A 26,861-nucleotide genomic window follows, 5' to 3' on the forward strand; every position below is an offset into this window, starting at 1 on the left:
GTCTAGCCTTGCTGCTCTACTGCTCGTCAGCGCATTGAACAACTTTTGTTTGTAGTTGCTGTAGCGCCGTGTACCCGGTACAATTGGGGCACGAGCGGCTAAGCATCCAGCTGGAATGCGAAATCGGGTGTTGCAAGTCGCAAATGACTTTAATAAAGCTAATGCACCTTTTCAAAAATTCCCCTCTTGCTTTTCAATGTTTTTGATACTGAAGGAGGGTTGTAACATGACCCCTCCTAATACCGAATGTTGTGCTGATAACACTGCAGGCTCTGGCAACATGGTCGTGGGAAGCGAATAATCGCCGATGGCCCCTGCAGCTTATAATGACAGAACTAGATGAGCACCCAGGTGGTGCCCGCAACATACTGTTGCTTTGCGAGGAAAGTACTACGGAAGGCACTAAGGAGACCAAGTCGGTAAACAAATCGATGAAAATTACTGATTTCTACCTAACACTTAATACCTCTCGTGGGCAGCTTGCTTAATCTATTGATCTGTAGACTAATCTGAGAGGAGTTAACTGCCTCACTCTTTTGTGTTGGTTCATTGATAAGGGCGTTAATAACCCCCGGAGTGGAGACTTGTCTGAATTGATGTGTACAGGCGCGTAATAAATGCCATTTCATAAGTGTTTCTAGGCACGACAAGACAAGGAGGGGAAGCGGGAAGGACAAAATAACAATCTTACTAGGCCTTGTCATTCAGATCGCGCAAGTGTGGGAAAGGAGGGAGGGGAGAAGTGCAGTTAACTCACAAGTGCTGCAAGAAAAGACTGTAGGTATGCAGATACAGACCCTTAAGTGCTGGGGACCCTGGAGGCAGTGCTAGGGCAACTGGACATATGGGAGCCTGGGCCCAACTTCAGAGGGTGACAAGTGTGCAGAGCATTTGGGTGAATCAGCAGGGGAGAGGAAGAGAGAAAGCGGAAGCGAAAAGGAAGGTCTTGGTTGCTTCCTGAACTGAAGGTGGTGCTGCTCAAGTTTGAGAGGCTTTTGCAGAGGGAGTCCCTAGCCGAGGAGATGGATCTGCCCCAAACTCTCTGCTTGGAGAAGCGTCTAACCCTCAGAGTTGGTGATAGATGAGCGGAGAGCTCGAGAAGGAAGATGGTTTGGAAGAGAAAGTTGGAGGTAGAGCGGTCCCAGGCCCCAGGAAGCTTTGTGGGCGATGCAGAGGGTCTTGAACTTGATCCTTGCAGCCTCGGGATCCAGTGAAGAGATTTCAGAGCTGGAGAGATACGATCCCTGGACTTGAGGCCAAGGACAAGTCTTGCAGTCCCTTTCTGGATAAGTTGTAAAGGCCAAAGAGTAGAGGCAGGAAGATTTAGAAAGAGGCTGTTGCAAGCAATAGTCCAGCCTAGAGAGGACCAGAGCTCTGGAGAGAGAGGGCTTCTGTGGGAAGGAGAGGAAAGGAAGAATACCTCTGAGGAGGTGCAGCTGCTAATGTGACTTCTTAGAGACGTCGGAGATATGAAGAGAGAAGGAGAGTGTGGAGTCGACGATGAACCCAAGCTTTTTAGCCTCACAGGTGGGAGCAAAAAGAGGGCCAAGAGAGGCCAGCCAGAGTGACAGGAAAGGAGGGAGCCGGTGTGCCGATGAGAATTTCAGTCTTACTGGCATTAAAGTAGAGATTATTGGCAGCACACCACTCCTGGATAGCAGACGGTCTGCGATGAGAGGAGACGTGGCGGATGGGAGCCTGAAGAGGAGTCGAGTGTAATTCGCATAGCAGTGAAAGTTGGGGCAGAGGGCAGCAATGTGGTGGGCAAGAAGTGCCAGGTATTGGTTGAACAGCCAGGGAGAGAGGTTAAACCCCTGGAGAACACCACAGGTAGAGATATAAACAGAGGAGAGGAAGGACCCAAGTTGGACCTGGGATGGTTGATCAGAGAGGAAAGCGGTCATCCAAGCCAGGGCCTGATCAGTGATACACATGTTATCACAGAGAGACGGTTGAGCAGGATGGCATGGTTGACCGTGTCAAAGGCAGAAGAGCGATATGAAGTAAGATGCAGACACAGAGGGTGTTGTAATCGAGGTTGGAGAGCAGTTCTTCATGGATGTTCAGGAGAGCAGTTTCTGTGCTTCTGGCAGCTCTGAAGCCAGACTGATGGTCATGGAGACTACCAAAAGGTTCGGTGTGAAGATTAAGATGGAAGATGGCCAGCTTTTCTTGGAGTTTGCCCAGGGAAGGTGTTACGGAGATTGGGCGATAGCTGGCCAGGCAGGACGGGGTCAGCTGAGGGTTTCCTAAGAAGGGGGTGCACAAGGGAGTGCTACAGGGGGGAAGGGAAGACTCCTGTGGTGAAGGAGTGGTTGCATAAACCAGCCAGAGCAGGGTCCAAGGTGTCAAAGTGATCCTTGATGGTTTTGGAGGAACAGGGGTGAACCTGTTTTGACGAGACGTTTCATAGATTAGACTTGTCTAGAAACCTTGTCTGTGGAGAACAGGGGAAAGGCAGGGAAAGGGAGGACCAGTGGCCGAAGAGGGGCCACAGGAGGAGCAGATAGTAGAGGGAGGAGGGGGAGAGGAAGATAGAGGAGACTTGATGTCCTGAGTTTTAGAGATGAAATGAGAAGCAAGTGAAAAAAGGAAGAATACCGCTGAGGAGGTGCATCTGATAGTTTGACTTCTTAGAGATGTCAAAGATGTCAGAGATGTGAGGAGAGGGTGGAGTCGAAGAGGAGGCCAAGGTTCGTAGCCTCACAGGAAGGAGCAGGAAGAGGTCCCAGAGTGGGTGACCATTGACCGAAATACAGTTGGAATCATTCACTAATTGATACAGCTTCACTCCAATTAGCAAAAGAGAGCTTGATGGAGAGAACTTTAGTAAATCGTTTCCAATATGTCAGCGAGGATGGGGTAGTGTCATGGATTAATGGTCATATTAAGACAAGTTGGCTCAGACCAGGCGAATTTAAGCAAGAGACTACAAGTATGAGGAGAGTATTAAACACACGTTCACTTCTAATACAGGAGCCGTTTTCAAGGGACAGGCATCGACACCTGCTCTAAAGAGCAGAAGCTCCATTGACCACATACTGAAGCGTAGTCAGCAAAGAGTAAGTGCATAGTCTGTCCCTTGGCTCTAAACGATACGATGAACACGGTTTGCTCATTTCCTCTTTCGAACCACAGGATAGCAGCTTCTGGTCTTCAACGGTTAAGTTTCGCACCTGGCACATGAGATAAGAGGCCAAAGGTAGCAAACACATAACAAAATAGAAGTATATGGGTGCACATAAGCCAACCACAAGTGATAGATTCCTGTTGTAGATGAGCTCACAGCAGGGTCAAGAGATGTTTCTGCACTGATGAGCACCTTTGAACAGGAAGCATGATATACGGTTAAAGTGCCCAAAGCAATTGGTGCACCTAAACCCCTTCAGAAAATGCATCCAATATAATGGCATTTGCAATAGGCCAGAAAAGAACACACCTTGCATGGCCGTCAAACGGAAGCCCAAGCATTCTATTGGAAATAATCAAGAAGCAAAGACAGTGCCCGTCACTTGAGTTTTCACATAGGTAAATCATGTGTGCCAAGCTCAAGAGCAGGTCCAGACTGTAGATGTTCTGTCCAGGCCAAGGAAATGACGCACATAGTACATGTAGACTAAGTCACGCATGTTAATATAAAAAGCACGACAGACTAAGGCTAAAGGAGAATTCCGCAGCAGGCGGCCACGAGCAGACCACGAGATCGTGGGAGGCTGGGAAGAGCAGTCGATAGCAGGTCGGAGCAGCAAGCCCCCGTGGTCACGTTGCATACACAACAGCAAGGCCTGGAAATTGGGTGGAACTTTTTTTGCATATGTTAGACTGACAGCGTGCTTTATTATGTCACTCCACTCCTGAATATAGCATGGGTCAGACAACCTAACATGAACCCCATGATTGCTCAAGCGGGTGTGTTAAAAATGAATTGTACTTCAATCTTTGTTAGACGCCAATTATCTTTTTAGCTTATGCAATAACGCTTTCTATATATATGATGGTGTGCTATGTTATTATGGCTCTCATTATAGCAGGCATAATGATCATCAAATCTGGTAGAGAACAGAAGTGATAATAAATATTTTGACTTGCTACCTTCAAGTGTCGGCTTCATATTTTTGAGTAATGCTTCAAAATTGAGTCTGAGTCACAACAAACTACACTATTTTCTGGATGTATATTTGTCAAGCATGACAAGGGGTGCAGAACTCGGGGGGAACTGTCAAATGCGCTAAGCCGAATCCCTGAGGCGCCTCTCATCATAACTCAAGACTTGTGATTCTGTGCCCACCCCACACAGCCCTACCTAGAGGTCGAGGGGGGCAGGCAGGGAATCACGCCCTAAGGGGCAATCGAGTCAGTAGAATTGAGGACCTCCAAATAACCACAGATAGTTATTCTTCTGAGGAAATGTTTTTGGAAACATTATTGGAACAGCTGCATGTTGTGATCTTACTAATGTTTATTGGAATTTCAGAGTTAGTTATGTATTCGACATGTTGTCTCGTATGTGTATATATTTACATTCTGTCAGTTGATAGACGCTGGTCAGTCTTGCCACATCCTTTAATGTATGTTCCTGAATAAATGATTTCTACATATTGTCAGGATTCGTTAGCACTGATCAACTTTACAATACTGGCGGTGAGCTGTCTGTCCAGGCTGTGGTGGAGAAAGGCAGACAAGGATTTGGCATGAAGGCAGTAACTGGAATACAGGAAAGGACAGCAGTTTTCTAATCCCGCTCTCATACGAGTAAAACATTGCTGTTCCCAGCCTTAGGATCTTCATCCATACACTAAGGGGAGACGCTGAACAGGGCACAGTGTTCAGCAATGTTAGGACTGTGATTATGCCAACCAAGGAAAGACTCTCGAGGTAGAAAATACGAAGGAAGGAACCCTATACTATCCATCCTGTCCTACATCATGAGTGAATACACTCATCCTGGTAAGCTAGCATAGCTACACTACAAGAGTGAGCAAAGTATCTGCCTAGCTGCACATGACAGAACAGTAGCCGGAAACACAGAATGCAGCTCGTTGGATCTGCCCAACAAGTAGTGACGAAACAATTGCTGGAGGCACTGAATTCAGCTAGTCTGTCTTTTAGTTGCATGCCAAAAAGAGGACACGTCTGATTGATTGGACGGGGATAGGAGACTCAAAAGCCACATAAGCGGACTGTTATTAATGTTTACAGATGAGATTAAATGAATAAATGAATAGAATACTGAATCCACGTCATGTGTTCATGCTGATTATTTAACAAAGACTTTTCACATACATTTGATGATGAATATATCCGGTACAGCATTTTTCTTATACCAACCTGGCAAACCTTTAGTGAAATGTAGAGAATGGAAGGATGACTTCTTAAAATTTATTTTGGTAGTGTACAGAACAAATTACGCAGTAGAAAGGAAGGATGCACTTCTCCACCACTGTATTTGACATGCCGGACAAGAGGTTTTCAAGAGACTTCTTTGAGCGTCTTGGAGGACAACAACAAATGAGATGTTTCATATGCGGGAACACAGCACCGGGCTAATTCAAGTGAATGCACCAGTGCCGTTTGTCTGGAGTTGGAGGACATCTTGCCAGATGTTGCAGAATGAAGTCTGGAACCATTCAGGAGTGAGCTATTCAAAATGGGGGGGAGGGGGGGGGGGTTTGGTCAACAGCCCCTCCCGGTCCCACCAATGAGGGGCCGCAATGCTCTAGTACTGGGGATCTCCCAGAGGGGCTCTGCTTTGATACCGCGCTCTATCCCGAGGGGGAACCTAAACGCATTAACAGCACTACTGGTGCCATGGCCGAGGGCACTCTGCCTCCCAGGTACCCTACCTCAGGTGCAGGGAAGGTCCAAGCCTTTGCAATTAAGTGCACAGACAGAGACTGGTTTCAGTACAACAGTTGTCACGCAGCGCAGTACAGGATAAAACAGCCGCTGGCCAGACAAAATGGCATTGCTTCCGGGGCCTTCCCATTCCAACACACAGGCATCGGAACGCACGTCAAGGTGGGATTGGTCAACACCAGATATCTGGTCCACCTCGTATTCAACTGCATCTGCACAGGGGTGATTCACAGACACTAGCTACGCCAGGCAAGGGGCGGCGAGAGCACAGCAACGGGTCCAATGACCCGCTACCACGCTAGTAGGCTTCTCACCAGTATGCGAGGACAGGTTCTTCGAGAAGTTCCTCATCCTCATGAGATCGCCTCAAATTGGCACCATACTTGGGGAGGGGGGTGTGGGGGGGAAAGGGGGGGTTATCCAAGACATGCTTCCTCCTGTACTGCCTCAACCTCCTGTCGTGGTCCAGACCCTGGTACCCATGCAGGTCCAGGTTCCCGCACCCCCCCAAAGGCATATCGTCACGGCTGCCCCGCCGCAACCACTGGTACTGCCAGTCAGCGCTCCACAGCTGCCCGCAGCACCCCCAGTAGCACTCCACCAGTAGCACCTGACCTGCAGGATACAGTGGGGGACACAGACGACTGAGTACCAGGATACCTCCTCAGCTAGGGCTTTCCATGAGAGGCTGTCGGCGAGTATCTGGGGATCCCAAAGCCACAGGTTGAACAACCAGAGTCTAGGGTGGGGGCGGCTCAAGTGTAGGCAGGTGGAGAGGAATGCACAAGCCTCCACATCTGCCCCTACATCAGCCCTCCTAGAAAAGGAAGAAAAGCTCCTGGAGGCCTATGGGAAGAAGATCTATTCCAATGCTACACTCCACCTGCGACGGGCCAATGCGAACGCCATGCTTGCCGCGGTGAACCATATACTTTGGCAGGAGATTGCAGACTTCGTTCCTGAGCTTACGACACAGGCAAGATTCAAGGCAGGTCTGGCAGAGGTGAAGATAGTGGCTCAGGATATCATGGAGTCAACAGTGGCACACAGACAGTGCAGGCAGGGCTATTTGTGTGGCCACCGACATGAGGACAGCTTTGCTGAAGGCAACTAAGTTTAACCCTGACGTGTAGGCACGCATTCTCAACCTGCCAATCGAGGGGGGGATGGGTGGGTGGGGGCTTGTTTCAGTCAACTATGGACGAGGCGCATGATAAAAAGAAAAACCGCTCCCAAAGAGCTAAGTCCCTGTCAATTTTAACTAAGTCTGTGCCGAAGACCTATAGCCAGAGTCACCCACGCTCTGACAGAGGTTGTACCTTCGGTTGCTTCAGAGGCTTTCAGGAGCGCCGTTCTAGTCAGCCGGACAGGTCGCCCACCCAGCACAGACGCAAGCAGCACAAATCGCACAAGGGTTTCTTGCAGTCCCCCTCCCAGGCACCAGCCTCAGAAGGGAAGACAGTGATGGTGCCATCCAGATCCACAGTTCTCAGGAGGTGGGCAGGCTTTCCCTTCACATTCATTCCTGGCAGGCAAGGTTCGCGGACCCATGGATTCTGTGGTTTCCTCAGGCTTCTGCCTGCCGATAAACCCATTTCCTCTACCCCCCTTCTCCACCTCCCCACTCCCACAGATTGGGACAGCAGCTCTTCTGGCGGCAGAGATTGGCTTGCACATGATGAGTCGGGCAGTGGAGGAGGTTCCAGTCTCACAGCAAGGCCTGGGCTACTATTCCTGTATTTTTGCCATACAGAAAAAGAACCAGGCTGGCCTGAGACCGTTCATCCTTGAACCTTTCCATACCCATTCGAAAGTTCAAGATGGTTACGCCAGCACTCATTGCGGAGACACTGCATGGGGGAGACTGGATGTGCTCCCTGGATCTGAAAGATCCTTGTCTGCATGTCCCGATTTGGGAGCCCCATCGTTCCTTCCTCTGGTTCAGGATCAAGGGCTTTCATCTCCAATACAAGGTTCTCCCATTCGGCCTAAATTCGGCCCAGAGGGTTTTTACTAGGTTAATGAATGCGGTAGCTGCCCTGTTGAGGGGAGAGGCACATCACCTTTATCCATACCTTGATGACTGGCTTGTACGAGTGGAGTCTGCTGACGGAGTCTAGTGCACAACTTCCACACTTATGCACATGCTATTCGATTTTTGGCTTCTCTATCAACCTCAAGAAGCCGCAGTTCCTTCCCACACAGTCCTTAACATTCCTGGAGCTGGTTTCGGATACAAGGGTGTAGGGGATCTGGATGACAAGATCATGGCTATCAAGAGGGCCACGGGGCATTTTCTCAGCAGACCAGTAACCTCAGCATAATGGTTCCAGCACCTGCTCGGATTAATGGCGGCTTGTCTTCTGGCAGTGCCACATACACGGCTGAAAATGAGGAGGCTGCAGCTACATTTCTCAGCCTCTTGGAATCTGGAAATGAGCTCCGAAGCAGCTCTAGTCAGCATACCACAGCACTTTCACCAGGACATTTGGTGGTGGAGGGCAGACTCCAACCTGCTAGTGGGCAGTCCCTTCAGGAAGCCATCACCGGAGATCACCATCACCACAAATTAGTCCCTACTGGGATGAGGGGCTACCCTGGACAACCAGTGTCCATGGAGTCTGGTCAGAGCAGGAACAACTGGAACACATAAACTGGCTCGAGATGATGGCCATCTGGCTTGCTCTCAAAGCATTCCTCCCTATTGTCGGCACCAAATCGGTTTGCATTCAGACAGATGGCTCCACATACATGTATTATATCAACAAGCAGAGAGGTACCAGGTCTCCAACGCTCTGCAGGCTGTCCATTGACATATGGGAGTGGGCACTGTCGAAGAACATTTACTTAGCAGTCCACCTCCTGGGGGAATCCAAGTTTGAGACGGACAGACTCAGCAGGCTTGGGGTTGGCAACTACGAGTGGCAGTTGGACGAGGATTGGGGCCACCCCCAGGTAGACCTATTTGCCACCCTGAGCAACGGGAGATGCCACCAGTTTGCTTCCTGGGTGGGACAAGGCAGTGGATCCCTAGGGATGCGCCGCAGATTCAGTGGAGTGACGTGGGCTTTTCTCCCCTCTCTGTTGACTCAGTCATCTGCAAGATCAAGGAGGCTTTGGCTCATCTTGATAGCGCAGTGGTAGCCACCAGACCTTGCTTCTCAGAACTCCTCCGGCTGTCAGTTTAGACTCTAGTCCCCCTTCCATAGGGACCAGCCCCCCCCCCCATCCCAGCAAGGGGGGGTACACTGGCTCACCCCACTCCGCATAGGTTAGCCCTAGCAGCGTGGTTCCTGAACAGAGCACCCTGAAACATCTACTCATGTCTCAGGACAACTTGGCTATCATTCAGGGGGCAAGAAGCAACTCCCAGGGAGTCAGTACAAAGGCAAGTGGACCAGGTTCTCTCACTGGGCCAAGGCAAACCAAATCGATCCTCTGGCATGCACACTGGAAGACGTGATGTCTCAACGTATCTCGCTCATTTTGGTGTGCAGGTAGACACCTGTAGACTATCTGGCTGCCATAGGCTTACAAAAATACTATAGGTAACAACTTTTCCTCCAATCCGGTGGTCAAGAAGCACTTGGTGGGCCTGACAAGATTGTATACCCCAGTCAAGCGCCCGCATCCAGTCTGGGACCTTAACGTGGTGCTAGGGGCCCTGACCCTCAAGCCTTTCAAGTCATTGCATCAGCGGATGTCAGGCTGGTTACTGTAAAGACCGCTACTATTTGGCATCACGCCAGCGCTCAGGATCAGCGAGATACAGGTGCAACTGGCTTCAGAGCACTATACCACATTTCACTGGGACAAGGTGGTGCTAAGAACGCACCCTTCAGTTCTCCAAAAGGTCGTGTCCTCTTTTCACCTCAATTTAGATGGTACTTCCGACATTCTTTGCAGATCTAAAGCACATAAGATGTTGAACTATCTAACATTTGACCTAGACAGGAAGAAAAGCTTCTGGAAATCGGAAGCCTTGTTCATCACCTTTGGCGGGTGAAACCCAGGCTGTCAAGCATCCATGGCTTCAATAGCTAGGTGGATGGTGATGGTCATCAAGTAAGTGTATGAAGGGCAGTACAGGTCTTTGCCAGTAAACCTGCATGTCCACGCCATCCGAGCCAAGGCCACGACTGTGGCTTCCAAAGACATGTTCCATGGCAGACGATTATCAAGGCGGCTACTTGGGCTTCCCCTTCTGCCTTTTGCAAACACTACTGCTTGAATGCCAGCGCCAGATCTGACGCAGCATTTGGCCACACAGTTTTGAAGAACTTGTTTTCTTAGAGGGGCAACTCTCCTCCCCAGGGCTGCATTCAGTTGTAATCGCCCATGCAGTTGTAATCGCCCATGCAGTATGGAGGAAAGGGGACAGGACATGGAAGTAATTGTTAATCCCCTTTCCGTCTTATAATATGGCATTTATAACACGCCTGTAAGTGTTTCTATGCATGACAAGACAAGGTGGGAGGAGGAGAGGGAGAACAGAACGACAATCTTACTAGGCCTTGTAGCATTCAGATTGCGCAAGTGCAGGGAAGTGGATGAGGAGAAGTGAGTGCAGGTAATCACAAGTGCAGCCAGCTGGTAGCTCAGTGCAGGTAAGAAAGTGCAACCAACAGATGTCCATAAATTTATGGAACTATCCTGTCCCCTGCACACCCTTTCTATTGCATACACAATCAATATTTGGTTGATTTTATAGTAGTCGTTGAAGATAATAACTTGGAAAACCAAACCCGTGTTTAGTAAACAATTCTGTATTCAAAACAAATTTTTATAACTCATTTTTTGTCATTTCACTCCAGTGTAACAAAACATTCACTTCTGTATTATAAGCATACTAGAACAAATGTAGTTATCTTTAGCCCTATTGGTCCTTATAGGTAAACAAAATTCAATAACATGGAAACTTTTTCTCGACGCGTTTCGGGGTTTAGATTGATCCCCTTCTTCAAGAGATGTTCACCCACTTTTGCTTATTCTTTTGTTTTTTTCTTCAGCAATCACCTGCAACATATAATACTAGAGTTAGATTATAGATTCTGTATGTATACTACTGTCATGTTACCATAATCATCCTTACTCTAATGATCATATGGATATTCACTTTTAAAAGACTAATGTTTATTGACAAAGCATGTTCATTTTCTGCAACTGGTAATCCATTTCAAAAACCTAAAAAATAAGCTAACTGTTTAAAAGATAAGGAAATTGGTATGTCTCTTATAGCAAGAGACAAGATATTTTCTATTCATGCAGTCTGATTCAAGAAAAAAGTGCAATTACCTTGGGGTCTGTAGAGGCTTGCCTTGCCTATTATAGGTAGATGTTGTAGTATAGCCCCAGAATGGGTGGGTTAGGGCTGTTATCACAGATGATCCCCAAATGCTCAGGAGCTGCCCTTATAACATATATTAACATTTTAAGTTCTGTTTGTACCCATTATGTTAGTAATTTGAGTGAAACAATTAGATGTTAACACTTACCCACTGCCATATGGGTGTAATCGGCGACTGCTGATGTTCTTAATTCGAAATAAGAGTCCCTCCTAGATGTGTACTTAATGGGGATTAGGAAAATCCATTTAGGTCGAATTCTAAAAGTTTTTTAGCTATGGTGCAGCAAGTGGACCTCAATAGGTCCCTCTTCACTCACCTCTCCTGCTCGAATCTTGTGTAACCTCAGGGGAAGCCGCTCTGCACCTCTCGATGCTGTTATTCCGTTGCCAAGATGGACGTTGTTTATAGTGTGACGTCATCCCGTTGCCGCGTGATGACGTCATAGTCTCGTAGCGTTCGCGTGTGTCTTAATGACGTCCGCGCGTAACGCCTGTGTTACATTGGAAATCTGTGTTGTATGTCCCGGTTTACTCATTGTGCCAACCATGCGGGGAATAGCTGAAAAACTAAGTGCGTTTATATTACTGATTCTGACCCCATTCAGTAAGTGGTGTGCAGAATCGAGGTGCTCATCTAATTTTGAAAATCAGGTAGTCTAAGAAAATTGATAATAGCTTCTCAATTACTATTTATCAATGATGGTAACATGCTCACATTCTCGACTGGATGTGACTATACATTCCAATATCTTTTATGTCACATTCATTCTCAGTAGTGGTCAAAATAGAGGAACAATATCCCAAAAAGTACACAGAACGTTGGTACAACTTATTACTTCATGATGTTAAGAAAGAGGAACAGTATTAAAATGTGTTGTCAGAAAGAGTAACAGTGCCTCATGAGGAACAGTATCTGAAGTTTAGTTCAAGTTAAGAGGATGGACTTGGATTGGTAATTTCTTGCTGAAGATCTAATCCTCATACTTAATTGACATCCCATTTATGCCTAATTGGTTTGTTGCAATTGTCTTTTTTAAAAAATTTGTTACAATTGTGTTTTTCTTTAAGAAAGCATGACAGACTATACTACTCATTCATTCCATTTGGTACGTGACTGTTCAGTTTGTCGATCCAAAAGATTTCCCTTTGATTCATCGGTTTTCCATGATTGCCTCCTCTTGGTGATTTCTTTACAATTTCGAGTATTTTAACTTTCAGTTGTGCTATGCTGTGTTTTTCCATTGCAAAATGTCTAGCCACTGGTGAGTGTACGTTATTGGTCCTGATGTTGCTCTTGTGCTCATTCCCGCGTTCCTTCGCCTTTCTTTGGGTTTGTCCCACGTAATAGATCCCACAGGGACAACTTAGACCGTAGATGACAGATTTAGTATCGCATGTTACAAAGTCATGTAATGGAATTTTTTTTCCATTGTTCAGGTGTCTCACATCATTTCCCTTCATTATGTTGTTGCAATTGCCACAACTAAGGCATGCAAAGGTGCCCGCTTTTTTCTTTGTCAGAGTCCGTTGACTGTCCAATCTGGGTCTTTCTGCTTTCACGAGTTGGTCCCTAAAATTCCGCCCTCTCTTGTAAGCAATTATGGGTGGTTCAGGAAATAATCTTTTTAGTTGAGGATCTAGTTCAATGATCCTCCAATTTTTCTTAATCATTCGTGTTATGTGGTGACTTTTGGCTAAATATCTTAATGCATACAGGAACGGAATTTCCTTTGATTTATTTTTAGCAATCAGTAAATGTTTTCTTTCCAGCTTGTGTGTCTTTTCTGCTTTCTTAATGGTGGATGCAGGATAGCCTCTTTCTTTATATTTTTTTGTCATCAAAGAGTTTTCCTCTTTCAGTGTTTCCATGGATTAAAATAATCCTTTTAAGTCGAAGAAATTGACTATACGGTAAATTATTTCTCAGGTGTTGTGGGTGGTGACTTTGAAAATGTAAAGTGTTATTTACATCTGTAGGTTTGTGGTATATGTTTGTTGTAATTCCTTCTGGTTTAATCTCTATCTCCACGTCCAAGAAATGTAATTTGGGTGTTCCTACTTCCATTGTAAATTGTATTCTTGCATGGGCTGAATTGATGTATTGTAGGAATTCATCCAGTTCTGTACGTTCTCCTCTCCATAGAAAGTGCAGCCAACAGGTGGCTCTTAAGTGCAGAGCGAGAGAGGACTGTAAGCGTACAGATGTGGAGCACAAGTGCTGGGTGAGCCAAGAGGCAGTGCAAGTTTCAACTGGACATGCAGGGACGTGAGCCCAAGTTCAGAGGGTGGCCAGGTGACCAGTGCGTGGACCATACATCCCACAATCCTCGCCTTAATAAAACCGTCATTAGGCAATTGTTATATAGCCGACATGTCAAAGGGTACTGAGGAATGGTGCCAGTGGGCGGAGTTGGTGGAGCGCATGCTCACAGGGGGCACCTTGACGCGCATCTAAATTTAAAGGGCAGACCATTTTTTTGGGGTGAAAAAGTTTGTTTCCCAAGGATAGGGGACTATGAACTAGAAGTAAGTTAGTCACTACGGTGAGGAAAATATCATTTGTTGCATTTGGAGGATTCCTAAAGCGAGCTGTATAAATTGGATCAATGAAATCTGGTACCAGACGATGAAAGAAGTGAGTTCAACATGTCTTTTGGCTCTCGGCTGTTGATGTCTCGGATGGTACCTTTTGAGAGATTAGGCACCCGGGGACTGCTGAACTATTTAGTTGAAGCAGAAGTTGAATACATCTTTTACTGCAGCATGGTGTATGGCTTTTTAGCAAGGGATGTGCACTTTTTTTTGAATAAATATTCATTAATGTGGTGTAGCAATAATGAGAGGGTAAATATATTTTTTTTATTTTTTAGATAAACCAAAATTGCCAGAAAACTACACGGATGAGACATGGCAAAAGCTAAAAGAAGCAGTTGAAGCGATCCAGAACAGTACTTCAATTAAATATAATTTGGAGGAACTGTACCAGGTTGGTGTATGCTAGATACCAATATTTAAATTAAAATAATCAAACCACACAACAGCTGTTCTGAAGATTCTGAAAGTAACTTGCATGAGATTTTTGGAAGCTACGATTATGTACATATTTGTTGTCAATGATTTAGAGTGGCAGAAGTGCAATATCAAAATGAGGTTAACTAGGTTTGTGAGCTGACAGCCTTGAGACCAGCTATTGGTTTAACCTCCACCCAGGATTTCAGGGAATAGGTTTCCCCACGCTTATTATTTTTCACAAATGGTTTCAAGAAATTGTGCAAACTGGTTCATACGCCATGGACATTTCTTTGAAAACTGTTAAATTGTTGTTAGTGCCTCTCTCTTGTTTGAATCCTAATGCCTGTCCAGAGTGAGCACATGTGAACATGCATTAAACAGTGGCGGAACTAATGTGATCTGAATGCATCTGCAAATCGTTGGTTTTGTATAAACTACTTTTACATGTATATAAGTGATTCCAGTTCATAAACTCTTGCTTTTGGGCTACTTGTTTGCTTCAAGCTGATTTCATCCTGACTGCATGTAAAGTTGTAAATTGAGGATTGGAATTAGTATTGCTAACGTGATTCTAACTAGTTTATGAAAACAAAATGGATGATATTGGATATGTTTTTGTAGTACCCTGGTATTTGATTGTATCCTTGTAGTCAAGTATCTAGAATATACAAAGGTGCTGACACTTTTTATCCTTGTTTTGTTGGGTGTTGGTTTCATGGAGATTTTCCTTTTTTTCAAAACTGTATTTTTGCCAAATCACAGCTACTAATAATCGCTATCTTTTCATCTAGGGATAATTGGTATTAGTACCCAGCGAGGTGGGGGGGGAGGGAGGGTGGCCTCCTAGCCAATTGGGAGGATCGGAACGGGGGCATTGCCAGATGGTAATCCCGCTGCCCTGAGCCTCCTCGGGGCCGCCATCTCCCCAGCCGGGGAATGAGATAAGAGGCGTCACCCCTCCCCCTACCCCACCCCCTTTACCTCATTTCCCTCCCTCCTGCCCCACTTGGCTCATTCATTCTGGTCCAGGTTGGGAGCGGTTGCGCCAGGTATATATTCCTGGCGTGTCCGCTCCCGATCTGCAACACACTGCCATGGAAAGGGAGAAGGGACCAGACTTGGTCCCTTCTCTTTTTCCATGGTGTCCATCTTTGTTTACTTTTTTGAACTTTTTTTTCAATGGCCGCCATGAAAAGGGAAAACACTTTGTTTTCCCTTCCATGGCGGCCATTGTTTCTTTTTTGCGAAATGCCACAGCGTCTTGCAACTGAAAGTACAATATTAGTACCCTGGTCTAACTATGCACATTTCCTTTCAGAAAATGGTGTGTGCCTTGCTTTCTAAAACTCCATGCTAAAACGATAGTGTGTACACATGTACTTGCTGGGTCGGTCTACTGACATTCCAGCAGCTACAATGTGACTTGGCAATATGGCAGCTACTGAGTAAGTGCCTTCTTAAAACAGCGTGCTGGAATCAGATTAATTGTAAGAACCATGGGTTGCCTTTAGCGGTTGCCACCCATGATTTCAAGAACAGAACTGTATATCCCAATAGCCTGGTGGCATAACTTCAGTAAACAAAATATAAAACTAGATCTAGTTTGATATAGTGGCATGTAAGGAGATCTAGTCATAACTGGCAAAGCCCATCTGTCCCAAACGGAAGGCTTGTAATGGACCAACTCACTGTGGCAAAATGACTATTTAAGGGGATGAGCACCCCCCACCTTTTTCCTTGAATATTCTTTGAGTCTTCATGTAACCTTCTTCTTGATCTTTTATAAGATTTCACTGTAACCTAGTTGGGAGGGGGGTGGGGGGGTGAGTGAAAACTGCTCAGTCACTAGCCTTTGGGGTGAAGATGAGGATTTCCAAGGACGGTACAGACCTTCGTCCTAACTGCTTCAGGGGATGTTTTGAAGTGACCAGTTTCGTGACCTTAATCAGAAATATGAAAAACAAGACAAGGAATCTCCCCTGAGGAACCGTGGCTAAAGTCATGGGGAAACGCGTGTTGGGAGACAATCTGGGAGACAAAGTTTATTTATTGAAACTTTAAGTGCATTGAGTATCCAGAACCTATACTGAATAAACAAATTGGAATTAACATAACCAAGTGATTGAGTAATTCTTCCCAAGGAGCGCACTAAAGGGTACCAACTTTAATTTTTGGACTAGCCCTGGTGTTGTGACCTTCAACACCAGATTCCGTGATCTTGGTTATTCCTGGCTTCTCAAATGGGTGCAGGTTCCCAGTCTTCTAATTCGTTATCACATCTGTTGGGTTCACTCTTGCCAAACATATGATTCCACTTTCTTAGTGAGTCCCAGAATCCCAGACCCTCTTATTCCATATGGGTGCGAGTCCCAAACTTGCAATGTCCCTTTAGGGACACAGGCTTTACTTTTCTACTGTTTGTCGTCACCCCCTTGCTTCCCCAGACCTCCGACGCTTCCCGGAAAACCTGCGTACCTCTTTCCTGCTTCTCAGTAGGTACTAGTGTTTCTCCAGCCACTGTGTTGTTCCTTGAGGTTCTGTCAGCTCTTCGGGTGACTAGAGGGCTCTGCAGCGACTCTGCAGGCATCTCGCTGACTGGTGGCGCAGCCTGCCGCGATGGTGGCTCGCCGGAGACTGGGATGCCTAGAGGTACGTCTTAGCAGCAGCCTGTGCAGTCCTTCCAGCTTGGACAACATCCAAGCTCTTGTCTTCCCTCAGTTTGTGGCTCCCCTTGTGGCTTTTCCCTACCTGCCTGGTGCATGGCTCCTGCAGTTCCTCCTCCTCGGATTGTTCTTTCTCCTAGCTGAGTTACTGTTGAACTCCTGCTCTGGCCTGCTGTATCCATTCAGGCAAATGACTTTTTATGAGAAGCTAGGCCACTCACTATACATCTCTCGTGTGATCCTCGGACTCTGTTCTTCTTCACAGTACTCTCAACTCAGATGCAATATACTTGGTATTCTCTTGCGTTTTAGCTTTGTCAAGTATATTAAAGTACTAACCTGGCAACAGAGCACATTTGCTCTCCCTAGAGAAGGGGTGGGGCGGGTTTGGTATTCCAGAAGGGGCTGGATATATTAAGGCTAGGGAACACTACGTTGCCTGAAAAAAGTCGTCCCCAATCTTCCTTCCCCATTTGATCCTCCCTCTGTGCTCCACCCCGAGGGGGACTATTGTACTGTGGACCCACCGCCCAGGTCCCATGGGAAAGCTCTCCTGCTAGGGGGGAAGGGACGACCTCTTCTGATTTGTCACAAGTTGCTATTCTTTTAGTAGTGTGCTTGTATGTTGGGCCTTAGTCATTTTGTCACAGTGGGCAACTATCTAGAAAACTGGTGTGTCTCGCATCTGGATACTGTGTGACCATCAAATCTACACAAGCTTAGCTTGGGGTGTTTCAGATGTCACTGGAAATTCCTCGAATATGTTCTGTTGATGGTTGTCCATCTGCAGTTTCTATAGGGTGATATTCAGAGACTGTCCACGTTTTGATAAGCAGGACTTTAACTCCTGAAGCAACAATGTGCACCCCTTCGCACAAACCCCTGTTCCACTCTGTCGGAGGTTAAAAATACATTACACTTCCCAAGGAGCTGGACTGCTTTTCCTTTTTGGTTGGCTAAACGTTTAAATTTGCACCCAAACTGTAAGAGTACGTATAGGGTCTACCACTCTATTAGATAGTCAGTACCTGTTGTCAACCCTCAAGCACGCTTTGTCACTCTAAACTCTCCGTGAAAATATAGCCTCAGCAGATCTTAATGCCAACGAGGCAATGTTTCCAAGGGTCAAGTGTAATATTCGGTAAGCATGCCTGAAGTGGCACAGAACAATTGCTCTCGAAGTAAGCAAGTTCTACCATCTCCCTAGATGCCTCCTTGTCTCGGGCGGATAGCTCGGAGGCAACGTGCTTGCCTTGGAAGCAAGACGACACGGAGCAACACTGGTTCGATCCCCAGGTACATGCTTAGAAACCTCTGGGTATTAAGCGTGTTATAAATAACCTATCGTATCATGCAGGCCTCTCCCCCACTATACAGGACTCTCAATTATAGGTGTGGACACCTGTACCCAAATTGTATCTGAAACCTAGGCCTCTCTCTCTCCTACCATACAGGCCTCCCAAATCTAGGTGCCTGATCTGCCTGTTATACTATGTAACCTACCATATTGTGAAACCTAGGCCATCTGCCTATTATTGTGTAAACCTACTGTATTGTGAAACCTAGACCCCTCTCCCACTATACATAACTCGCAAATCTAGTTGTCTCCCATACCCGTATTGCACTTTGAAACTTAGGCCACTCGCCTACTATACAGGGTTCTCAAAACTAGGTGTATCCACCTAATCTGCCTATTATATTGGGTAACAGACTGTATTGTGAAACCTAGTCCATATCTGCCTACAATACTGTGAAACCAACTGTATTTGATAACTTGACCGCTCTCCCATTGTACAGGACCCTCAATCCTACTATACAGGATTCCCAAATCTAGGTGTACTCGCCTTATCTGCCTATTATACAGGGTAATCAACTCTATTGTGAAACCTAGGCCATATCTGCCCTTACCCATATCTGGCCATATCACGCTCCCTCACCGCTCAGACTCTCGCACCAAAGAGACCACGAATAATGGGACCATGCGAAGCCTACGGTATGTATACCACGCACCACATCTGTGGATACAGGCTGCAGGCACGGCCAAGCATCCATGCACCATAGAATGCAGCTATGGCTATGCTCATCCGGTCTAGCAGCGCATATAGCCGTCCACACTGAAACGCCTGACGTGCCTCAACACAGCTGACAATAGCATACAGCGACTACCAACGAAAAATTCGGTATAGCTGGACACATCGACTCTTTTCAACAAAAGCGCTTTGTCGCAAACCACCAACAGCGCCCACCCACATGCCTGACCTATTGGGCTGCTTATTCGAGCCTAGCCAGCCACCTAAGTCCTAGATCAGTGAAAATGCACACATGCATCTCCTAATCTAAAACTCCTAGAACCTCCAGCACATTGACTACGGTGGCTGAGGGCGTTCCAGCCACAAATATTATTGAGGCCATACAACTGGGGAAAGAGCGCTATATAAATAACCAAATACAATACACAAGTTAAATTTCAACAGTGCACAAATTAAACATTTTATCATAAACCGTTCCTTTTCAATTACCTGCTGCAATGTCACAAACTCTGCAAGCAATTTGAAAAGCTGTTCACGTTTTAAACTAAGCGCTGCAGTGACCGATACAAGTTGGCTCGAGCAGGAGGTATTGTGACATCACAACTGCAGTGTAATAGCTGATCACTGATCAGTTGTGTTGTCACAACAAGCCTGTCATAAAATTATTTCCAGGCTTTTATACAGATATTGCAGGCTGCAATCTATTATATAGTATTTCTTCTCTATATCAAAATACATGAGTACATGACCTTTAATGACCTAGAAAGTTCTTCACCATAATACAGCGTGAAAACAATTCATGCATGCACCCAATGAGCTCTATTTTCATTTTTTTTTAAACTTTCTTTATTAACACACTTGGAGCAACATCATCACATTATTACAAGATATTAACTGTAGAGGGAACAACACAGAGAGGCCATTGGGGGGGTCGGGTCCCAGAGTCTGGAACTTGGTGGAATATCGAGTGTGGCAGCTACTGCCTCGGCATCCAGACGAACGCGTGGACCCGAAGCGGTTCATAGTAAATATAGTCTTAACGGGGCCCATATGTCCTTGGGTTGGGAGTTGAGCAGTTGTATGTGTATCCATTGTTCCTCCCTTTCGTTTGCCCACACACCATCTCTCAACCATTGCCTCTTGTTAGGAGGTTGGTATTAGACCACCGTAGGAGAATACATTTAGCCAACAATAAACACAACTTCACAAAGGGTCGGGGTTGTGGGAAAGCACAGTAGGGGAGCGGGTTCAACCGGTTAACATATCATTTCAGGTAACATTACACATACATCATTCCAAAAGGGGGTTAACAGAGGGCAATCCCAGATCATGTTAAGATATCTAGCATTTGTGGATCTAGAGCGCAGGCATGCCCCAGTCCCCTCATTAGAGAATAAGTGAAGCCGGCTAGGAGTGTAGTGGTACCGGTGCAGCACTTTTAGTTGAATCAATCTGAATTGTGAGTTGCACAACACCCTAGGTGTAGGAGTTTGGGAGCACATATCGCTCCAAAGGACGTCCCTTATCTCCCTTTGAAGGTCCAATGCCCACTTGTCTCGTGCCTTACAAGGGGAGGGGGGTTGGAATGGGTCTGACTCAATTGAGATAGGGTTGACACCGGACTACGGGTGTCATGTGCGGATAGGATGAAACCGAGAAGTGAATCACTGTCGGGCTCCACCGGGAAGAATCGCCACATGCATGCTTTCCATAGACCAGCATGATGCAGCCACTCTGAGGATCTTCCATGTCTCCAGCCTGGTATCTCAGCAGCTGGAATGAAGTTACCCCCTGGGAATAACAAACCCACTGTGAGGTGTTTGTTTTGTGCCCAGATTTTCTGGAAGTTTGTGTCTAAATGTGGCAGTGAGGGAATACAGTTCCAGAGGGGAAGGTTTTCATGATAGGGATTCGGAACATCCACCTCTGCCCCTATTTTGCACCATGCGAGTGCAGTAACACTAGCAGGGTCAAATCTGCAGTTATCCGTAGGCCCTGATGGGGAAAATTAAGGATCTGTGATCCCCGTCTCCCGCTGAATTGTCACTGAAGCTGCACATGGGAAGGGAAGGTGTCATCTGCGCGGCCAACCAGGCACGCCGGAAGTTCACGGCTGCTAGACCCCCCACCCCCTCGTGTGTTAGTGTGTCCCATTTGAACTGTACTGCACCCGAGTTCCAGACACATTTAGAGATTTCACTATTCTGCTCTTGGAAAAAGTCGCACAGGCCATAAGGGGTATATTAAGAAAAAGGTATAGAAGTTTGGATAGGTCAATCATTTTTAATGGCACTATCGTGATGGGTAGATTTGACCATTTTGTGACCCTGTCACGTAATTGGGTCATGTAACGGGTGGAATTACAATCGTGTAGGGCAGAATGGTTGCGCGCCACCCCTAAATACTGTATAGTCTTGTGGGCCCTTTTGAAGCCCAATGGGTCTGGATGAGGTGTAGTAGCGTCAGTAAGAGCGAAAAGCTCTGAGTTTGCATTTAACCCGACGCTCTGAAACCTCCTCGAACACCAGGCTATCCTGTATAATGGGTTCCAAGTGGACGGCTGGATTACAGATGTACAGCAGTGCGTCATCTTCGTAGAGAGAGATTATTTGTGGGCCCTCCGCTATTCTTAACCCCCATGCCTGTGCCGGGGACATATTGCGCCTGCGATTGGTTCTAGAACAATAGCGAATATTAGAGGTGAGAAGGGGCAGCCTTGATGGGTGCCCCTCTCCATCTCATATTGTTGAGAAGTAATCCCATTCGTGTTCATCCTAGCCACCGGTGCAGTATCTAAAAAGCGAACCGCCTCGAAGAACTTCGGCCAAACCCACATTTCAGTGAAGAGGCATACATGAATTGCCAGGTCACCAACTCAAATGCTTTTTGAATAACAAGTGTGGCAGCTACTGCCTCAGCATCCGGACGAAAGTGTGCTAATATATTAAAAAGCTGCCTCAGATTGAGTTCAGTGGAGCGCACCGGGATGAATCCCGATTGATCCGGGTGAACATTATATGGCATCAGTCGAGTAGCCAAGATCTTGGCGAATACTTTGACGTCCATGTTGCTTAATGAGAGAGGGCCATAAGACCTGCATTCTTCAGGTGGTTTGTCTGCTTACAGCAGTAGCATAATCACTGCCTCGCCCATACTACTGGGAAGCATCCGCGATGACCGAGATTCCTGCCACACCTGCAGTAGTTGAGGAGCAAGGAGGCTACATGGACTATGCCTTCAACTTTTTGCAAGCACTACTGCTTGGATGCCAGATTGGACGTGGCATTTGGTCATGCAGTAATAAGGAACTTGTTTTCTTAGGAGGGTCACCTCTCCACCCTGGGGCTACATTCAGTTGTAATCGCCCATGCAGTACCACCCCCCCCCCCAATAATAAAACTCTTCTAGGCAATTATAATATTGTCGACGCGTCAAAGGAGAATGAGGAGTGGCACCAGTGGGCGGAGTCTGAGGAGCGCATGCTCCCAGGGCCGTGCGCACCTCTAAATTTAAAGGGGAAGAAGATTTTCTTCTGGTGAAAAGGGTTCAGTCTCCCGTCCCTAGCGAGGGGTGCCCATGCAGTATGGAGGAAAAGGAACTATGGACTAGGAGTACGTTAGTCACCAAGGTGAGTAACTTAAAATTCTTTCTACAAAATGGTTGAATATTTGTCAACCTTGGTAGTCCAAGAACCAGTGCCTGAAAATCTCATACCAAGATAATCATAGAAATGGACATGTTCTAATTTGACACCATCCACCTCAAGGGAACAGAAACAAGGTTTTGATATCCAGGGCCTGAACACCATCACCTTGGTCTTTGCTTTATTCAGGGTCAGGCTCATGTGACTACATTTAGCGTCAAAATACCTGAGACTGCGTTTAATCCCCATTGGCGATGATGCCAATGAGACGGCATCCACGAAAAAGAGTGCCAGCAATATGTTGGTACCCTGCCTGGGGTGTGGGGGAAGGGTGGTATATCCAATCTTTCAGCCTGGCATTTGGTCAGTAACTCCAAGACTATCTCAAAAATGGAGTGGGGCAAGGACACAGCCCTGCTGCACGCCCCTGTCAAATCTGAATGGCTCAGTGGTTTTAGCCCAAAGTTCCAACGCACAGTGGCTGTATTGTCTGTGTAACACACAGATTGGTTGTTGTTGCAAGACTTAGCTGTTCCCAGATGCTTCAGGCAGGACATGGATAACTCTATGTTCCCAACATTAGATAGATGTAATGGCAATGAAGGACAAGCTTTGTTGTAAAAAGCCCTGGAGGCAGGACCCAGCTAGGATATTGATCGAGGTTGTGGTTATACTGCCCCCCCATTGAGAGTGGTAGGACCATTGGAACTGCATCTGACAGGCTAAAAAGAGCAAATAAATCTGAAAATTGGTCCTCAAGAGCAGTATCTCAGCTATGTTTTAATGAAGCCATCTGGTTCCCGAGGGAGAGATGGAAGGATGCATACAGTGGCTGTATTGTCTGTGTAAAGTTGGTGGATTAAACTCTGTAGAATATCGAGCGCCATCTCCCCCTGTTCTGGGGATGGAATCAAATTCAGTCTTCAAATTGACGAAAGATTGCATAGACCCTCCTTTTTTTAAAAATTAATTTGTCTTCTTCACCCCAGGCAGGGTACCAACATATTGCTGGCACTCTTTTGTCTTCTTTTTTTTTTAACCGAGTATTTTTGCGAGATGGGGGACACACAAAAACATTGGTCGACAGTAGTGGTCCCTGTTGAAATCATGCCTGGAGGTTGTTGATAAGGCCAGTGAAATGTTCCTAAACCTGTAATCGCTTAAGGATAACCTTTGCAAAAACTTTGCCACAGGCATCAAGCAATGAAATTGGCCTATAATTGCTGGAATTCTCACTACCACCCTTTTTGTAAATTGGCACAATTTCTGCTTTACGCCAGGAATCTGGCACCTTACTTTCCCTAAAAGCTGCCACAAAAAGCCTCCATAGAACTAGTGTCCAGACAAGAGGCTAATCTTTAAATAGGTCTAAAAGGCACCCTGCCCCGGGCCCTTCCTACCCTTTGAGCTACATATAGCCTCCTGTGCTTCTTTTAGGATAATTATCAATTGGTCATTTTCTTCTGTGAGCCATTGGTGCCTGCCAGTAGCCCCACCAAAATGGGTACTAGCCTGGTCTTCTGGTGGTATCGGGTAAAAAAATTGCTGCAAAAATGTCGCCGGTAAAAAGAATCGCAGCAAAAATACTGTGGTTTGGCCCGGTAAAGGTGTACCCCATTATACCATTTAAGGGGAGCAGGGGTTGTGGGGGTGTCCTGCCCCCCCCCTTAAATGGTATAATGGGTCCGGGGGTGTCCCCCGCATCCTTTACTTGATTGTGGCGGCAAAACCACTGCCATTTTGCCGCGATTTTAAGACATGGAACCCTTCTGGCTTCTCCTCCCCTTCCCCACCAACCAGGCTCTATGGATTCTACCCCCGTTTTTCAGTTTTTCTTTTTTCATTTTTAGGCAGCCTGCTAGTCACCCTCACAAATTTGTGGTGATAAAAAGGTGCAGCGTGGCAAGTCGATCCTACCCTTTATAGCACCCAAGCTGGTAGATCCCTTTCTGAAAGTCTCCTGGACTGTGAGCCTTTCCCGCTACCCTTTGCTGCTGGAGGTTCCCCACTCAAGAGCTATAATGGTAGGATGACCTGAAGGATCCCCTGTCTGGGACTAAATCGTGAAATCACAATGCAAGTCCAGGGATTCCCGGTCTGTGGCTATTTTTGGGAGGGTGCTTGAAGATCCATCCAGGAGGGCTAAATATAAAGAGGCAAAATCTGCCAGCTCACACAAAGGGGTTCCCCTGGAAATGGCAAAGGCTTCTTAGCATAGACACCATAAATAGCCTGATAGGATGGCAGATTGTGCCAAGGCTCACAAAAAGACACCCATTTTGAGTGAGAAAGCTACTGTGCCTTCCTTCCGGCCTGTCCATTCTGAGAGCGCAGACAGACCGAATTGCATCAGAATTTGGACCCATTTGCACCAGGACCTGACGGATGGCAGAGGACCGACATTTGTTTGGGCCGCGGTTCGTTTGGTGTAGTCCACTTCAGTCACACCAGTCTTCTACATTCTTCCCAAAGTTCCTAGTCCTTATGCTGTTCTTTGCTATGTGGCGCTACTTTAGGGTCATCTGGGACATGTTCTCGCCACTGCCACCCTGAATCTGTAATTCTTTCAGCATGCTGACTTCTACAACATTTGCCGGTGTCCTCTGGTGCTTTTAACAGAAGACACTGAAATCCTCCCCAAACTGAATTTGACACCAAACTCACCAGTACAGAATGCAAATTGCAAGACAATCTAAATTCCAGACCCACATCAATCATTGACCTATTTTGTGTTGCCTTTGCCCCTTGGACTGCCATCCGTGTCCCCTGTGGCTCCACCTCTTACCGACCATCTGTCCTTCTATTTGTGAGTCACTGTGATATTCCCATGCAAGGATTGCAGTCCGCTGCAAGATGCTTGCATGAGCGGGTGGTAGGTTTACTGGAGTTCCTGGATGTCCCCATGCGAGAGACCACCATCAAACACATTCTGGTGGAGTGCTGTTCTCCCAGTTAGCTGAGAAATCTGATGTCTCCAGGCACAAGCTCATGGCAGAGGCTTTAGGTCTCAGACAACCCCATTCAGGGTTGGTGGTCAACAGGAGGTTAGATATGGGTATCGTCCACTGCGAGTGGTGGTTGCATCAAGGACAGATAGATTGCTGCTCTTCTAGCAGCCGCCAACCAAAGATTGTGGCAGGAACTAGTTTGTAAAACATCTTCCTGTGGACAAGCAAGAGGCAATCCACTCCCAACTCGTAGGCGAGGCAAATTTCCCAGGCCGCCTTGCAATCGGTGGCTGACAACAATGTTTCAGCCAGAGTCATGACCATAGAAGTGGATATGAGGAGACAGACCTGTTTGGCCGCTAGGTTGGTCTCTGATGTCCTGCACAAGATCATGGACCTCGCCTTTGAGGGTTTATATGTCTTTTATTGGAAAAAGATGAACCCACAAGCTGCTAATTCCTCCTATAAGTATATGTTGGCTTCTTCTTTTCAGGCAGTCATGCAGACCAATATGGGCCTGTCCTCCTTCCACAACCTACTTACCCCAGGACTATTTAAGATCAAACCAGTGCAGATCTATTCTGCTCTTTTGGGGAGATTGGATCAGAAAGACATACCTTCATGCTGTCATTTGGGAGCCCATCAGCACTTTGTTTTTTGCTGAGGAAGCAGCTGTGGAAGCAGCAGTTCCAGTACAAGGTACTCCCATTGCGGAAACACTGGACAGGGGAGACTGCATGTGCTCCCTGGATCTGAAGGACACGTCCCGATTTGGCAGCTGCATCGTTCCTTACTGAGGTTCAGGATCATGGGCTGCCATTTCCAATACAAGGTGCTACCCTTTGGCCACAAGTCACCTCCCAGGGTATGTACCAGGTTAATGAATGCAGTGGCAGCCCTCCTCAGGGCCCAGGGCCACATGTATAACCATAACTTGATGACTGGCTCGTCCAGGCCACATCTCCGGAAGCGGTTCACCATACCTCCTCTGCACTGATGCACACTCCATGACCTGGGGGTTAACTATCGATCTCAAGTAGACTCAGCTGCAACCCACGCAGACCGTGACCTTCCTGGGCCTTATCTGGGAAACGAGCTTCGAGAGAGTCTTTACCTCGGAGGACAAGATCGCGGCCATCAAGAGAGCCACCTCTCACTTCCTCACCAGGTCAGTGACCTCGGCTTGGTGGTACCTACACCTGTTGGGGATAATGGCGGCAGCCATGTTGGTCGTACCCCACACAAGACTCCAGATCAGATTACAGCTGCACTTCGCAGCCTCATGGAATCAGGAGAGGGGCTCCCAAGCTGAACCAGTCAACATACCTCCCTTTCTCCACTCTGACCTCATGTGGTGGTCCG

General features: G+C 46.8%; 1 protein-coding gene across 1 annotated transcript in view; it reads left to right on the plus strand.

Annotated features, from left to right (window-relative positions):
• The window catches only part of CUL4B (cullin 4B), a 1,392,627-nt gene that overhangs the window by 67,459 nt on the left and 1,298,307 nt on the right, over nucleotides 1-26,861 (plus strand). Inside the window, exon 3 of the mRNA XM_069612678.1 lies at nucleotides 14,074-14,189. Within this exon, the coding sequence (XP_069468779.1) occupies nucleotides 14,074-14,189 (116 nt within the window). The remainder of the gene's footprint in view (nucleotides 1-14,073; nucleotides 14,190-26,861) is intronic.

This window comes from Ambystoma mexicanum, chromosome 5p, assembly GCF_040938575.1.
Source record: "Ambystoma mexicanum isolate Mex_15411 chromosome 5p, UKY_AmexF1_1, whole genome shotgun sequence".
Taxonomy (NCBI): Eukaryota; Metazoa; Chordata; class Amphibia; order Caudata; family Ambystomatidae; genus Ambystoma; species Ambystoma mexicanum.